The following is a 16,427-nucleotide window of genomic DNA, read 5'->3' on the forward strand; positions in this document are numbered from 1 at the left end:
ATACATTTGGTGAAACAAACTTACCAAACTGCTGGATTGCTCTATCAGCACTCCAAGGCAACTCTAAAGTCATGTGCACTCTCCTCCGCTGGTTTTTCGCTCTGCGGTCAGCTTGTAAAGAAATACCAGAGCTTGCAGCCTCAGATATGATGGCAATATTCTGAAAGAAGAGAAGTCTTAAAAACGCTTGCTTACAGACATTGCTGCTGAATTACATTGTTACCACAATAACACAAGCTTCCAATAATTTAATACCATGTTGAAAAAACAAACATTACAGCTAATTAGGGCAAAAGGGCCGCAAAAATATTAACCTTAGACCCTGTTATCGTCAACTTCTGATAAGCTGTGCCAGATACCGAGTGGAAAGGAAACAGGCTTTCTTCAGCAAGGCAGTGAGTATCTGCAGTTAATATCCAACAAACGCATTACGGAAGCTATGTACCCTGTACGTTTTTATTTTTATTTAGTTTTAATGAGAAAGAAATGTATAAATATATATTTCATTTTTTGCAGCCAAAAAAATAATTAAATATTCATAAATCATATAAAGTACAGTTGAAATAAGTTTTTTTTAACATAACTTTCATGTTACATATTACAGAAAATCCTACCACAAACTATTACATTTTGTAGTAGATCCCATCCTACCATATAATCTTTCCTAATACTTCACTCTACAAGTTCTGCAACAAATATGAAAAGATAGGTATTTGCTATTTGCAGTTTTACAATATAAGGACGTTAGCTGTAAGAATGGACATATAAATCAAGTTATTGTATTTACAGAACCATAGTGGAAATGACGTGCAGAGCCATTCCTGTGCACTGACATCAGTTACTCTTGAAGACCATGCTGGTCCCTCTGACTAGCTTCCTGCCCTCCACCCCCATGTACTTCCAACCGACCGCCTGGAAACCTAAGTTTTCTTTGAAAAAGTTGATGTCCAATTCGTTGACAGTGTTGAAGCTTGTTTGTGGCAGAGCCAAATTGCTTTATTATGGTTTATAAAATCTATATCTCTGGAACCTTCCAAATTATCTTTTTCCTTCTAGTGTCTAAAGTGTTACAAAAATACAGCCTATTTATTATAATGATGTTGGATTTCTGGAGTGTCACGTCAATGTCTTCTTTAATTGTTTTGGTGCTGTTTAAATATTTTACACTTGCTCCTCTCTGTAAGCCTTGCTACTCCGCACCACAGCTACCCAGGCCTGACCTGAGGGTTTTACAGACTGAACTTATTGGACCTAAAAGGGTTGGAAAACATGTTACATGGTGAGGCTGCATAACAACATCATATAATACAACCCATTTCCCCACAGTGTTCTTTGGAACAATCTAAGCAAAAGCTTTCTTGGGGTACAAGCGGTGGAGTCTCTCCTCCTCTTGTGAGGGTAAGGCGGACCATAGAACACCAGCAGGGTGGTGGTTTAACCGAAAAGGACTAGTGTACAATTTTTGGTAAGAACAATAATAAAGTCAACAAACAGATTGTCTGGAAAGAAGGTGGTGCATGGTGGGTTGACAGATCTTGAGGCTCGCTTACCCGCTGCGCAGATGAAAGAGGAAGGAAGAAAACTGTCTTAAAGGTGAGAAGCTACAAGGATCAGCTGTGAAGCCGATCGAAGAGCGTCACATTCAGGAGCAGGACGACCATTTTATGGCTCCTCTGTGGCATGACAAAAGCAGTAAGAAGAAATAAAAGTAAACCTTTTAAAAACGTAACTGGAGGCTTGAACAATGAAAGCTGATTCTGCAACCCGAAAAAAGCCAAACGAGCAGAAAGATACTCTTTAACCCTGTCTAGAGGAAAGCCTTGCCAGGCAAGGATCCAAAAATATAAAATGTGAAATAACTGCCTGGAGGAGATCTATTGGTCACGTGGTGCATCAAGCCACAGATTGTTCTTAACAAGCATATACAGTTTTAGTCGAGGGATACATGACTGTCGATAGGACATCAACCACCTCTGGAAGAAAGACAAAGCTGTTCAGCTGTTGCTGCTCAAGCTCCAAGCATGAAGGTGAAGATTGTGAAGCCACGGATGTAGAAGCTTCCCCTGCTGCTGTGACAAAAGATCTGCCCGGATGCATGGCCTGATCGGACGACTGCTGCTCAAGCCTGGGTGTTCTGGATATGATACTCCCCGTGCTCAATCCGAAACCATGAGAATGACTTGAAAATGGCCACTCCTGATCTGCTTGAGAACTTGGAGCAGAAGTGGTATTGGAGGAAAGACATAGATAAGCCTCGAGTGCCACTGGAAACAAAACATGTCTTCAAGTGAGAGAAGCCTTGGAAACTCCAACACACAGCAGTGCTGACACTGCATGTTCTCTGCTTTGGTGAAGAGATTGAACCAAGGCTGTCCCCATTCACAGAAGAAAGCTTGCCACTCTTCTGTATGCAACTGCCACTCCTGATGCACCAGGTGGCGACAGCAGAGTTTGTTGGACCTGGCCTTTAAAGTGCATGGCAGGTGGTTCACCACCAGAAAGATCCATTGACGGCCCAGCAATTTCCAGAGGAGCAGAGCATCTCAACAAGGTCTGTGACTCCATACCCTGCCCCGTTTGCTACAGTATCACATGCCACCTGGTGGTAGTGCTGTCTGAGAGCTCCTGTACCCCTTGATATATGGAAGGAAGGCTTTCAATGCCAGTATGTTGATACTGAGCCAGGGCTCTGTCAGATACAGAAGTCTTTGATCTCCACCTCTTCTAGATGGCCGTCCCAACCCAGAATTGATGCATGGGTCACCACTGTCAGCTCTGGGTGGGGAGGGAAAGGGGTCTGCCACTGACCCAATCACAGTCTAATAACCATAAATTTAGATCTTTTGCAGTCATCGTCGAAATGTGAACCTGGTCAGAGAAGTCCCCTTGATGTTGGTCCCTGAGACCTCAGAGCCCACTGCAGGGCCCGTATATTGCATGTGTAGTGCTCGACCGGCTAGCTGCAGGAGGCAATGAGTACCAGCAGCCTCTGAGTAGACTGAACAGTCACTGAAACCCAGGACTGAGGATGAAAGATCGAGATCATAGCCTGAATGTCTTAGACTCTCTTCACTGCGAAAAGATACAAAAATGTGCAGAACAGCTCCAAAAAAGGGGAGCATCTGAGAAGGACTTGGGTGTGTCATCGGCACATGGATAGCGAACCCCCAAAGATGACAGGAGGTTCCTCCATAGTCAAGAGGTGGTTGAAGACTGCCTGGTGTGAGTGAGCCTACCTTAAACAGCCAGTTGTCAAGGTATGAAACGACTGGCATCCCTTACCTGAAGGTGTGCTACCATCACTTTTGTGAAAACCTGAGGGGTGCTGGTGAAACCAAAGGGGAGCACAGCGAACAAAATGCTCCTGTCCCACCACAAACCGCAGACAGCAACAAGGAAATAGACATCATCCTACAGGTTCAATGCCACCATCCAGTCTCCAGTGTTGAAAGTGGACAACACCCAGGCCAGGCTAAGCATGTAGAATTTCTCCTTCCAGAGGAAGGTGTTGTAAGGGTGCAGATCTAGGAGTACAAAGTCCCCCATACTTTTTGTCCACCAGAAAGTAGTGGGAATAACAACCACATTCTACTTCTGGTGTTGATACCCTGTTGACAGCCCCTTTGGCCAAGAGGGCTTGCAGTTCCTGCGCCCAAATGGAGAGATGATCCTCAGTCAGTCGATGGGGGACAAAGGAAAATGCCATGTACAAGAGAGGGAAGGTAAGACATTCCCTGTTAATGACCTGCAGGACTCATCTAACTGATATTATATAGCCTGCAAACCCAGAAAGAACTGCTGGACTAGGCATACCAAGCAGCTAGATCTGACTGAACATGGAGGCTGGGGGAAGAGAAAACCAGATTTCCAAACATCTCATTTGGGATCCCTATCAGGAAGAGTAGTCAGCAAAATCTTGCTGGATTCCTGCACCACTGAACTTTTAGGGGAAAGGGGGCTGTAGGAGGAACACTGAGTCTCCTGGAGCAGAGCAATACGCTCTTACTATTTGCCGGTTGCCTGGGGGCCACAGCAAGATGTGACTCAACCTGCCAACAAGGTATCTGTAAATGCCTCAGTGAAAGACAGAAGGGGCTCAGAAGGTGTTTGCTCTGGCTAAAGGATACGAGGACATTGGGTGTATTGTATGATATGATGCAGCTTTGTGACCTCACTGTGTAATACACTACCAACCTCTATAGGACCAGTCAGGTTTCATTTGTTCAACCCTCGTTCCCACCACGCTACTGTAGTGGCCCTTCGCACCACGCATTAGCTCTTCCTTAGCAACAGCTTAAAAATGCATTACTTTGCTGCCTGCCTTTTGACTGCCCTTGAGCGCAATGAAAACCCCAACACAAAGGACCTCAAGAAAATCTTTGAAAGAGCTGGAGTCAAAACAGAAAGGAACGCATCAACAAGGTGGTCAGAGAACAGCAAAAATCTTGGGAAAGTCATTGCTCAAGGATATGGAAAACTTGCAAGCATGCCCACTGGTGGAGCAGAAGTGGGGTCGGTAGGTGTTGGATCTGCTGCCCCAGCTGGAGGTGCTCCTGCTCAGAATAAAAAAAAAAACAGAGTCTGAAGGATCAGATGATGACATAGGATTTGGTCAATTAGGCTACAATATTTGCCACAAGAAAAAGAATAAATTAAAATTATTGAAAAAAAATAAAAAAAAATACGAAAAAGCCCTTAGTTCAACCCTGGATAGTTTGGCTCCGAGCTGTGAGGTTTACACAAAGGAACAGTAGTATGTAATTTAAACCGGACCAAAACACTTGAAGAAAAAATAAACTCTCAAGAAATCAGACACCAATGTATGAAAATCTTATTTTTATGAATTTATGGGAACCACACAAAAAGATGAGCAGAAGGGTTTCAGAGATTAGGATTTTACAGGGATCAATAAATCAAGATTTTTCACTTAACCGCAAAGAAGCGCTGGCAAATTCAACTAATTTGACACTCGAAAAATTTCTCAAGAAAGAAATTGTGAAGAAGGAATGCGGTTGCTTAGTCATTTTGGTGGACCAAATGCAGCAGGGAGCTGGCCAAGGGGACCAACAAGTTTAGAAAAAGTCACTTTGCCAGGAAAGGCTGGTGGATTTGACTCGGACATCTGCTTGCAACAGTCTACACAAGGTTTAAAACCTGTTATTTTGGGAGGTGACATTTGTAGGAAGCTGGCATGGTGTGGTGAGCACGTAGAGTGTTAGCACCCTATCGCAGGTCCAGGTAACCCCTATTAGTGAGGTTTAGTCAGTGACTAGGAAGCTATGGCTATCTAGAGGTAGCTGTGGATGAGAAGACAAAACTTATCTAGGAGACATGCAAAGCTTATGCATTACCACTATAGTCACAAAGCACTCACACACATGAAAGAACCACACAATGTTACAAAAATAAAGGTACTTTAGTATGGTAACACTAAAATCCTGTATAGGCAATTCCCCACTAGCAGGTGAGTACACACGACTACATACATGTAGGAAGTTGGCTCTGTATTTACTATTTCAAAGTAAGAAATAGTGTGCACAGAGTCCAAGGGTTCCCCTTAGAGGTAAGATAGTGGCAAAATTAGATAATTCTAATGCTCTATTTTGTGGTAGTGTGGTCGAGCAGTAGGCTTATCAGAGGGTAGTGTTAAGCATTTGTTGTACACACACAGGCAATAAATGAGGTGCACACACTCAAAGACTTACTCCAGGCCAATAGGTTTTTATATAGAAAAATAACTTTTCTTAGTTTATTTCAAGAGCCGCGGGTTCAAGATTTGAAGTAAATACATAAAATGCAAGGTACTTCACATAGGTTAGGAACTTTGAATAAAAGCAATATCATATACAGTCTGTTAAAATGGCAATAAGCGATTTTAAAAGTGGACAGTGCAAAAATCAACAGTTCCTGGGTGAGGTGAGTAAAGGTTAGTTTGTGAGGTAAGTAAGACACTTACAAGTCTCAGTTCCTGGGCATAGGCAGCCCACCATTGGGGCTTCAAGGCAACCCAAAAGTTACCACACCAGCAGCTCCAGGCCGGTCAGGTGCAGAGGTCAAAGAGGTGCCCAAAACACATAGGCGCCTATGGAGAAAAGGGGTTCTCCGGTTCCAGTCTGCCAGCAGGTAAGTACCTGCGTCCTCGTGGGGCAGACCAGGGGGGTTTTGTAGAGCACTGAGAGGGGGTGGGGGGCGGGTGGGGGGGCGGGAGGGGGGAGTACACAAGTAGGCACACAAAACACACCCTGAGCAGCAGAGGGGCGGCCGGGTGCAGTGTGCAAAGCAATCATCGGGTTTTAGATAGGTTTCAAAGGAGGGACCCGGGGGTTACTCTAGCGGTGCAGGCAGGCACGGGGGGGGGGGGGTCTTCTCGGGACAGCCACCACCTGGGCTAGGCAGAGAGTCACCTGGGGGTCACTCCTGCAGTGAGGTGAGGTTACTTCAGGTCCTGGGGGCTGCGAGTGCAGTGCTTGTTCCAATCATTGGGTCTCTTGTTACAGGCAGTCGCGGTCAGGGGGAGCCTCTGGATTCTCTTTGCAGGCGTTGCTGTGGGCGTCGGGGGGGTGTCATCTTGGGCTACTCACGGGGTTGCAGTCACCGGGGAGTCCTCCCTGTGGTGTTTGTTCTCTGGATCTCAAGCCAGGGGCGTCCGGTGCAGAGTGGGAAGTCTCACGCTTCCGGCAGGAAACGTTGAGTTCTTTAAAAGTTGCTTCTTTGTTGCAAAGAAGTAGCTGTTGTTAAGCAGAGCCGCTGCTCACAGGAGTTTCTTGGTCCTTTAGTCCAGGGCAGCCCTCTGAGGCTTCAGAGGGCGCTGGTCCCTGTCGGATGCGTAGTTGGTTGCAGGTTTTCGAGTCAGGAGACAGGCCGGTAGGAGTGGGGCAAAAGCAGTTGTCATCTTCAGTCTTCTCTGCAGGCTTGTAGGTCAGCAGTCCTTGTTTCTTCAGGTTGCAGGAATCTGATTTCCTGGGTTCTGGGGTGCCCCTAAATACTAGATTTAGGGGTGTGTTTCGGTCTGGGAGGGCAGTAGCCAATGGCTACTGCCCTGGAGGATGGCTACGCTGTCTTTGTGCCTCCTCCCTATGGGGACGGGGGCACATCCCTAATCCTATTGGGGAAATCCTCCAAAACTAAGATGGAGGATTTCTAAAGGCAGAGGTCACCTCAGTTCAGGGCACCTTAGGGGCTGTCTTGACTGGTGGATGACACCACCTTGTTTTTCTCATTATCTCCTCCAGCCTTGCCGACAAGTGGGGGCAGTGGCTGGAGGCGCAGGCATCTCCACTAGCTTGGATGCCCTTGGGTGCTTTATAGTTCCTGCAGGGGGAGATGAGAAGCACCTCCACCCTGTACAGGCTTTGCTCCTGGCCACAGAGTGACAAAGGCACTCTCCCCATGTGGCCAGCAACTTGTCTGGTTTGTGGCAGGCTGGCAGGAACTGGTCAGCATACACTAGAAGTCGGATTGGTATTCAGGGGGCATCTCTAAGATGCCCTCTAGGTGTATGTTAGAATAAATTGCACACTGGCATCAGTGTGCATTTATTGTGCTGAGAAGTTTGATACCAAACTTCCCAGATTTCTGTGTAGCCATTATGGAACTATGGAGTTTTTGTTTGACAAACTCCCAGACCATATACTCTTATGGCTTAAGGTTTTGCTTAGATACTGTAGGGGCATGGTGCTCATTCACATATGCCCTCACCTGTGGTATAGTGCACCCTGCCTTAGGGCTGTAAGACCTGCTACAGGGGTGACTTACCTATGTCACAGGCAGTGTGAGGTTGGCATGGCACTCTGAAGGGAGTGCCATGTCGACTTTCTCCCCACCAGCACACACAAGCTGTGAGGCAGTGTGCATGTGCTGAGTGAGGGGTCCCCAGGGTGGCATAAGACATGCTGCAGCCCTTAGAGACCTTCCCTGGCATCAGGGCCCTTGGTACCAGTTACAAGGGACTTATGTGAGTGCCAGGGCTGTGCCAATTGTGGAGACATAGGTACAGTTTAGGGAAAGAACACTGGTGCTGGGGCCTGGTTAGCAGGGTCCCAGCACACTTTCAATCAAAACTTAGCATCAGCAAAAGCAAAAAGATTAGGGGGTAACCATGCCAAGGAGGCATTTCCTTACAATACACATTAGAAGTCCGGGATTGGCATAGAAAGCAATAGAAAATAGTGAAATAACAGAAAATAATGGAGACCTTTGGGGGAGACAAAACCATATACTGAGTAAGTGGAATGGGAAAGTCAGTCCCCCACCCAAGGAAGCGCAATCTTTAGAGGGGAGCTGGAGGAACTAGGAACACCAAAAGTTAAATACGAAGGTGCCCCGCAGCAACCAGGAGAGAAGAGGTAAGTACCTGTTTTTTACCCAAACCCACAGGTAAACTTCGGAAAAGTACTGTGCAAGACCCACACAAGACTAGAAGAAACACAAGGTGGATCCTGACAGATGAGGCACTGCAAATGAAGGGGACCAAGTCCAGTTCGAGTTGGAGTGTCCGGTTGGGGCAAGAGCCACTACCCACCCTTCTGGAGCTGCAGGACCAGGTCAACGGTGAAGACAGTTTGTCAGCTATGCAGCACAGGAGCAGAGTTCCAAAAATGAAGCAGACGATGTCCCACATCATAAAAAGAGTTGCAGTCAGTCAGTGGTGTGGAAAAACCACCAACAAGCCTTGGCAAAGGCAAGAGTCGCAGGTGAAGAGTTGCAGAGCTGCCGGGGACTAGGAAGGTCCAGGGGGACTCAACCCAAGGAGGGGAGTCCCAGGATACCCTCAGCAGTGAGGAGCCCCCACAGGCATCTCACCGTCAGCAGGCGCAGGAGTCACAGTGAGGCCTACTCAGCACACCTGAAGAGGAATCCCACTTCGCTGGAGCAGCAGACAGGAGACTGAATTGCAGGAGAAGAGCACTGGAGGCCGGGGCTACACAGAGCCTGAAGATCCCTTGGAACAAGAGCCGACAAGACTTGGTAACTCCAAGAGTAGGGTGCACAGGGGTACTGTCCTGCAAGGAGATGCAAGGGCTTACCATCTCCCAAGTTGGACAGCTGGTAGAGAGGACCAAGGGGACCACTCCAGACCACGACCTGTGTTGCAGGATCCACACAGTTTTGCAGGAGAGAAGATCCACACAGCCAGAAGTCGTTGCAGGGGAGTGACTCCTTCACTTCCAGGGAGATTCCTTCTCTCTTCTTGTGCAGGCTGAAGACTCGTCGCCCACAGAGGATGCACAGCCAGGGAAATGTTGCAGTTGCTGGAAGGAGCCAGAGAAACAATGATGCAAAGCGGAGTCGTCACTGGAATTGCAGATTGACGGTTCCTGGAGGGTCAAGTTGCAGTGCAGATGGCCAGAAGATGACGTAAATGATGCAGAGGAGTCCTGCTGTAATCTTGCACATCGAATCTGAAGACCCACCCTGGAGGGAGACCCTAGAACACCCAGGAAGGCGGATTAGCCACCTAGGAAGGTGACCACCTATTAGGAGGGGGCTGTGATGTCACTTGCCTGACCTGCCCACTTAGATACTCCCAGGGCTCTCTACCCACCTTGGATTCAAGACGGCATAATCAGGCAGCCACCTGGAGGAGCTCTGGGCACCACCCCTGGGGGGAGGTGATGGACAGGGGAGTGGTCACTCCCCTTTCCTTTTTCCAGTTTTGAGCCAGAGCAGAGACCAGGGGGGCCCTGGACTGGTGCAAACCGATTTATGCAAGGAGGGCACCAAATGTGCACTTCAAAGTATACCAGTGGCTTGGGGAGGCTACCCCTCCGAAACCATGTAATTATTTCCAAAGGGAGAGGGTGTTGCTTCCCTCTCCTAAAGGAAATACTTTGTTCTGCCTTTCTCTGCTTGAGCAGGCTAAGCAGCAGGAGGGCAGAATCCTGTCTGAGGGGTGGCAGCAGCGCAGGCTGCCTGGAAACCCCCCCAAAAACTGGTAGGAGCAATGCTGGGGGTCCTCTAAGGAGCCACCAGAGTGCATGGAATCATACAACCAATACTGGCAAACGTAGTGGGGTATGATTCAGATGTGTTTGATACCAAACATGCCCAAAATCTGAGTTACCATTGTGTAGCTGGACATAGGTAGTGACCTATGTCCATTACATGGCTAAACCTGCTTCCCCGCACTCATTAAGTCCAATAAAATGGAGCTTGAGTTCGAGGGGGCTCATGCGGGGTTCCCTCACACCCAGGTACTTGCATCCTTCCCTCTGGACTAGGAGGGCCTTGAATATGAGTGACTTACAGTAACCTGTAGAGAAAGGGTGCATGCACCTATTCACGTAAGCTACAATGGCAGACCTGCAGACATTTTGCATGGGCTCCCATGAGTGGCATAATACATGCTGCAGCCATGGGGAACCCCTGGGGCCCCAACACCCTGGGTACCTAAGTACCATATACTAGGGACTTTCATGGGGGCACCAGTATGCCAATTGTGGGGTGAAAACGGTTCTAGGAACCAAGATGGAGGGGGAGAGAGCACAGTCACTGTGGTCCTGGTTAGCAGGATCCCAGTGAACACAGTCAAAGCACACTGACAGCAGGCAAAAAGTAGGGGTAACCATGACAAAAAGAGGGTACTTTCCTAAAACATTTCCCTTGAACACTGTATACATTGAGGTCAATAGGTCTCAAAAGAAACAAGCAGGAACTCCAACTCTGAAAGAAAGAAACAAGCAGCATTGGTGCTACACAGACTGCATGTCATTTCCGGAGTGGAAAAGTGTTAGTGTAGTACCACAAGGCGGCACAGAGGTACTGCTCAAAAGTTTACAGATCCAATCTGACACCTGGGGAAGTTTTCAAAAAGTGAGGAGTATGTTGTTAGAAGCCTTCCTCACAATACATTTTAAGAAGCACATATTGATTTTGACTGACAGTTGCTTGTGGGTTCTCGCAAGTTCATTTAAACCATTTCTTTCAACACCAGATATGGCACTCATGAGCTATGGTTAAAAATTACCACATTCACTAGATAGATGAAGCACAGGTTCCTCACTTTTTGAACATTTCCCAAGCATCAGACTTGATCCAAAATATCTTTAGCATTTCACCTGGAAGTTGGTAAGTGGAGTTGTGCAGCTCTGTGCAGACTTTGTTCCACTTCCAAAGTGATGAGTGGGCCACAAGAGTATCACCCATGAGTGTCAACATCAGTAACTCTCTAGGCTATCTGCCTGCCTTGAGGCAGAGCTCATCAGCACATTAATCCTGACCAATGTGAAGATCTCTAGACTTAGGACCTTCATAGATGAAAAAAGCCTACATGAGTCAGCAAGAAATTTGCAATTACATAGCGTATCTAACAGAAAGAATGTTACTGAATGTAAACCTTGCTCTTCTAATGGATACTTCTAACCGGAAATTCCTCATCCTATGAATACTTATCAAAGCAGTACCTCCCCAGTGGTGGGGCTGTGAATTGGCTCAAACCACAAAGTCCTGCAGGACCAACCTGGCAAACAGCGATTCTTGTCCTAGTTGTCCAGACAGAAGTGCCTTGTGAACCTGTAGATCAACGCCCATGGAGCAGCCTAGCAATGCCTAAAACAAACACTTTGTGTGCCAACACAATGGTAGCAACAAAGGCTCTAGTGGAATCAGTACGCAAGCCTTCAGGAAGCTGCTTCTTAGTGCGTATCAGATTTTGATGCAGAGATCTAGTGAGAAATTCTTCTGCATGGCTCTGCTCTTCCTCACTTCAGTGAATCCAACAAAGAGCTGATCATCTACAATCAATGTAAAAGCTGACCGCTCTTTTTGGATCCAGCTCGAGTTAGGGCACAAAAATGCAGGTAGGGTAATATGTTTCTTGACATGAGGAGTTACCACTTTTGGGAGAAACAAGGCTTGGGTGCTTAACACTAGCTTGTACGGAAACAATCTTCTGTACAGCGGGATGACACAGGGTTTGTAGCTCACTCACATGCCTCGCTGATGTCATAGCAATGAGAAAAACAGTCTTCATAGTAAGGAGCTGCAGTGGACAACTGCAGTAGTTCAAAGGGAGTATACATCAGTAATATGAGAACTAAGTTCAGGTCCCACTGGTGAATGATGAAGGGGTTGGGAGGAAACAAACGCAGGCTTACAAAAAATGCATCAGAATAGTTGATTTAAACAAAAAGGACTGGTCCATCAACCTCAAAAAAGTTTCACGAAATGACAAATAACTTAACTGTGCCCAAAGCAAGTACCTGCTGGGCTAGAGACTACACAAAGAGCAACACTTGAGAGTTTGGCATGATATGGGTCAATCTGCAAGTACCACACCAACCCACAAATGTGTTCCAACAGGTATACACCAATTTAGTGGAAGGTTGCCTGGCTGCCAAGATTACTTCATTCGACCTCCCACCTAAGGTTGTAGATGTCGGCTACTTCCACTCAATCTCCAAGCATGAAGGTGAAGATTGCTCAGGCCAATGTGCAAAGCCCTACCCTGCTTCTGTGACATAAGATACTCGAAAAGCAGCAGTCTGGTTGGAGGACCGATGCTCAGTCCCTGGAGTTCCAGCTACCACAACTCTACTGACCCAATTAGGTGCCACTAATTTGACTTAGGCCTAGTTGTTCCTGACCACCTTCAGAGCTCAAGGCAGGAAAGGTAGCGGCTGAAAGACATACAGGATGCTAAGTTCCACTGTAGGTGGACTGCGTCCCCAAAGAGCTGACTTTTCATATTCTAGGAGGTGGAGAAGAAATCTAGCCAATTCTCTTCATTCACATAAGTGAGTTTGCACCACCTGTGGGTCTAGCTGCCATTCATGATCCAGTAGGCTGAGTTCATCCATGCTGGCATTCAAAGATCCAGCCAGCTGGCGGGCCACTAGGAAAATCCCCTTGTGTTCCAGCCACTTCCAGAGGCGGAGTGCCTCCTGACACTGCGTTCATGACTAGCTCGCCCTGCTTGTTGCAATACCACATTGCTGTATTGTTGACAGTAAGTATCTGTACCATCCTCCCTTTGATGGGAAGCAGGAAGCTTTCAAAGCAAGCGGATGGCCCACAACGACAGAAGACTGATGTAGAGTTGAGCTTTCACCGCAGACCAAATGCCTCTGATCTATCAGATAGCCTCTCCAATGCAGAAGCGATGCACCGATCACCACTGTTTGCTCTGGGTGGGGTAGGGGTAGGAGTCGCCTACTGATTCATTCATAGTCCAGCAACACCCACTGCAGTCTCCTCCGAAATGTAGATAAAGTCTGATAGATCCTATCTGATGCTGTGTCAACCGGAACTTCAAGTCCCACTAAAGAGCCCACACATGTAAGCTGGAATGCTTCACCAGCATGATGCAGGAAGCAAATTGTATGTGAGGACCTCAATGAAAGGCAAAAGGAGCTCAGTGCAGTGGCCTCAAGAGACTGGAAAAGTATCCAAACCACCAGCATCTTGTAGTTCAACATGTTAGCTGTCTTCAGTATATGGTCTGTGCAGAAAAGATTATGGATGATATAGGTCCTTCCTTCAAGCAAGAGAAAGTTGTCAGAGTCCAATGAGTTGCCGAAGGTCTGTGGTCAAGTGTGTCAGGGCATGGCCTTAGTTGAAGACAAAGCTGAATCACCTTGGAGTCAAGGCAGAGAGCACTACCAAGTGTGCTTTGTGGTCAGCATCAGTGTTGATACTCCAAGGTCTGGCATGACTTGTGGCAGCAAGATCAATGTCAGCACCAAAGCCAGTGTGTGGTCCAAAATTGGCACAGAGGTTCCAGCTGCACAGAGGGCAGATCCACCAGCAGAATCCCAGATGGAAGTTCTTGTGGTTCCTTGGAGCCCAATTACATGCCAGATTAATACAGCAACGTGAGAAAGAGAGGCAGCATAGCTTTTCGCAACTTGTGGATTTTCTGTGGTGTCGCCAAAGGACTCAGGAAAGTAGGCTGGCTTGGGACAAGAGTCCAAATTGGCTCCAAAGGAAAAGTCGAGACAGAGGCACACATTTATGGCCTCACCTTCTCAGAAGTTTGAGTGTGGAGGGAAGGGGCAGAGTCCCAGTTGGATTTCTTGTGCTTCTTTTTTGACTTACTGTAGGACTTCAACAGTGATGAAGATATGCTTCAGGAACAGGGCCTTCCCTTAAACTTTGTCCATTCACAGCATGCAGCCTTCTATTGTTTGGCAACAAACAGCTTTGCCTCAGTGTCCTGGATACATCAAGCTGCAGTCACTATAGGTCTTAGAGCTGTGCTCTGATGTAAGCACCAAAGACAAATCTAGTGGAGATCTGTCACTGACATTTGCTTGTGAGAGTCCCGATAAGTTTAGAATAGTCTTATGAAGAGAGAAGGAGTAGCTTCAGATACACGCCTGGTGGCGTAGAAAGAAAACGTTAAGTGAGCATGCATGGATGGAGCTTCTATGTTGTCACACACATCACTTCCAGGGTGTACAAATGTTGGCACAGAGCCACACACAACCACCTACTGGTGTGCAGATTCAGTGTGAGACCTGGGGAATATTCAAAAGGTGAGAAATCTATTGTACGTAGTATCCATCAAAATAGGGGATTTTCGAACATATTTCCAGATACCTCCGGTGGCCATGGCTTCTTTACATTCATGTGGTATGGCCAGGTGTCCCAATTCCCTTCAAAAGTCACTAGACAACAGTACAGGCACTTTCTAATATATGATACCTTAGAAACGTTTTACAGACATTTGACACCCCCTCAACCATTCACTTGCTCAGAGTACTGCACCCATCTGAAAACCTCACCATGACCACATCATGGCAGACTTGAGAACACTTATAGTAAAACTCCTTATATGAAGTAGTTTCTTAACATTCTTAACATTCCTTCCATCTCCTACTATTCTTACTAGGATCTCAGTGTTCAGTTTTGCCTTGCTGCTCCTTGTACAGAATGACCTAGTCTATACTAGCCCAACATCTGTAAAATCAACCAGATTATAGTAATTTCATATATCCCAATAGCACTTCAATTTTTTTTTTTGTATTAAGTAGCTAGTATTCTGTGTAACATACTTTTATGCATCTTTAAATTATAACGGCTTGTCCAGCTATGTTCTCATACGTGTGCCAAAAGACGGTGTAATGTACCACACTGTAAGAATAGGTGACTTACCTTTGGTACTCTTTCTGGTGGCTACTCGAACCACAGATTATTCACTTTCAGAATATTCCCCTGGATCTTGAAACTTCTACAGTAGTATTACACCTTTTGTGTAAGTAGATTGTGGTGAGACTGCTCGAAAGCTGTGCTGCTCTGGAAGTGATGACAGGAGCCACATATAAGAACCACCCTTGCATGAAGTCGGTTGCGCCCTAAAATGCGGAGTTCACAGGTAGACTGGTAGGGCGAGTGTGCAGATTTCTAGACTGGGACCTTTTTACATGAAAAAAGAGAGTCCAGTTCACAGACCAAAGAGGTGGGAGGTTAAATGAAGAATCTGCAGTTAGAAACAGCACCCTCCTGAAAGCTCATTACTGAAGGTAAAAAATAAAAAGTTGTTCTGCTGAAGGATACTTCTAAATGCAGATTAATCCCCTTGTGAATATATACCACAGCAATACAACTAAGTCCAGCAGGACTCCGCAGGGAAAAACCCTATCATGATGTACTGGACTATTGAGGCAGTAGTGCTTTGTGAACGTATACACAGACCCACGTAGATGCCTACAAATCTCCTTGACAGGTACTTAGCATGCCAATGCAGTGATAACAGGTTTGGCTCTGGTGGAATGAGCCTGTAGGCATTTCAGAGGATGCTTATTGGTCAACGTGTAGCATATCTTGAGGCAGAGTACAATCCATTGAGATATGGTCTGTGTAAGGAAATGCCTCCTTGGGATGGTTATCCCCTGACTTTTTGCCTTTGCTGATGCTAAGTTATGACTTGAAAGTGTGCTGGGACCCTGCTAACCAGACCCCAGCACCAGTGTTCTTTCCCTAAACTGTACCTTTGTCGCCACAATTGGCACAACCCTGGCACTCAGGTTAGTCCCTTGTAACTGGTACCAAGGGCCCTGATGCCAGGGAAGGTCTCTAAGGGCTGCAGCATGTCTTATGCCTCCCTAGGGACCCCTCCCTCAGCACATGCACACTGCTTCACAGCTTGTGTGTGCTGGCGGGGAGAAAATGACTAACTCCACATGGCACTCCCCTCAGAGTGCCATGCCAACCTCACACTGCCTGTGGCACAGTTAAATCACCCCTCTAGCAGGCCTTACAGCCCTATGGCAGGGTGCACTATACCACAGGTGAGGGCATAGGTGCATGAGCACTATGCCCCTACAGTGTCTAAGCCAAACCTTAGACCTTGTAAGTGCAGGGTAGCCATAAAGAGTATATGGTCTGGGAGTCTGTCAAACACAAACTACACAGCACCATAATGGCTACATAGAAAACTGGGAAGTTTGGTATCCAACTTCTCAGCACAATAAATGCACACTGATGCC

General features: G+C 46.8%; 1 protein-coding gene across 4 annotated transcripts in view; it reads right to left on the reverse strand.

Moving 5' to 3' along the window:
- The window catches only part of SBNO1 (strawberry notch homolog 1), a 1,077,952-nt gene that overhangs the window by 339,521 nt on the left and 722,004 nt on the right, over positions 1-16,427 (reverse strand). For all 4 annotated transcript variants that reach the window (XM_069214997.1, XM_069214996.1, XM_069214993.1 and 1 more), the window contains one exon: positions 25-160. In XM_069214997.1, coding sequence (XP_069071098.1) covers positions 25-160 — 136 coding nt within the window. The remainder of the gene's footprint in view (positions 1-24; positions 161-16,427) is intronic.

This window comes from Pleurodeles waltl, chromosome 11, assembly GCF_031143425.1.
Source record: "Pleurodeles waltl isolate 20211129_DDA chromosome 11, aPleWal1.hap1.20221129, whole genome shotgun sequence".
Lineage (NCBI taxonomy): Eukaryota > Metazoa > Chordata > Amphibia > Caudata > Salamandridae > Pleurodeles > Pleurodeles waltl.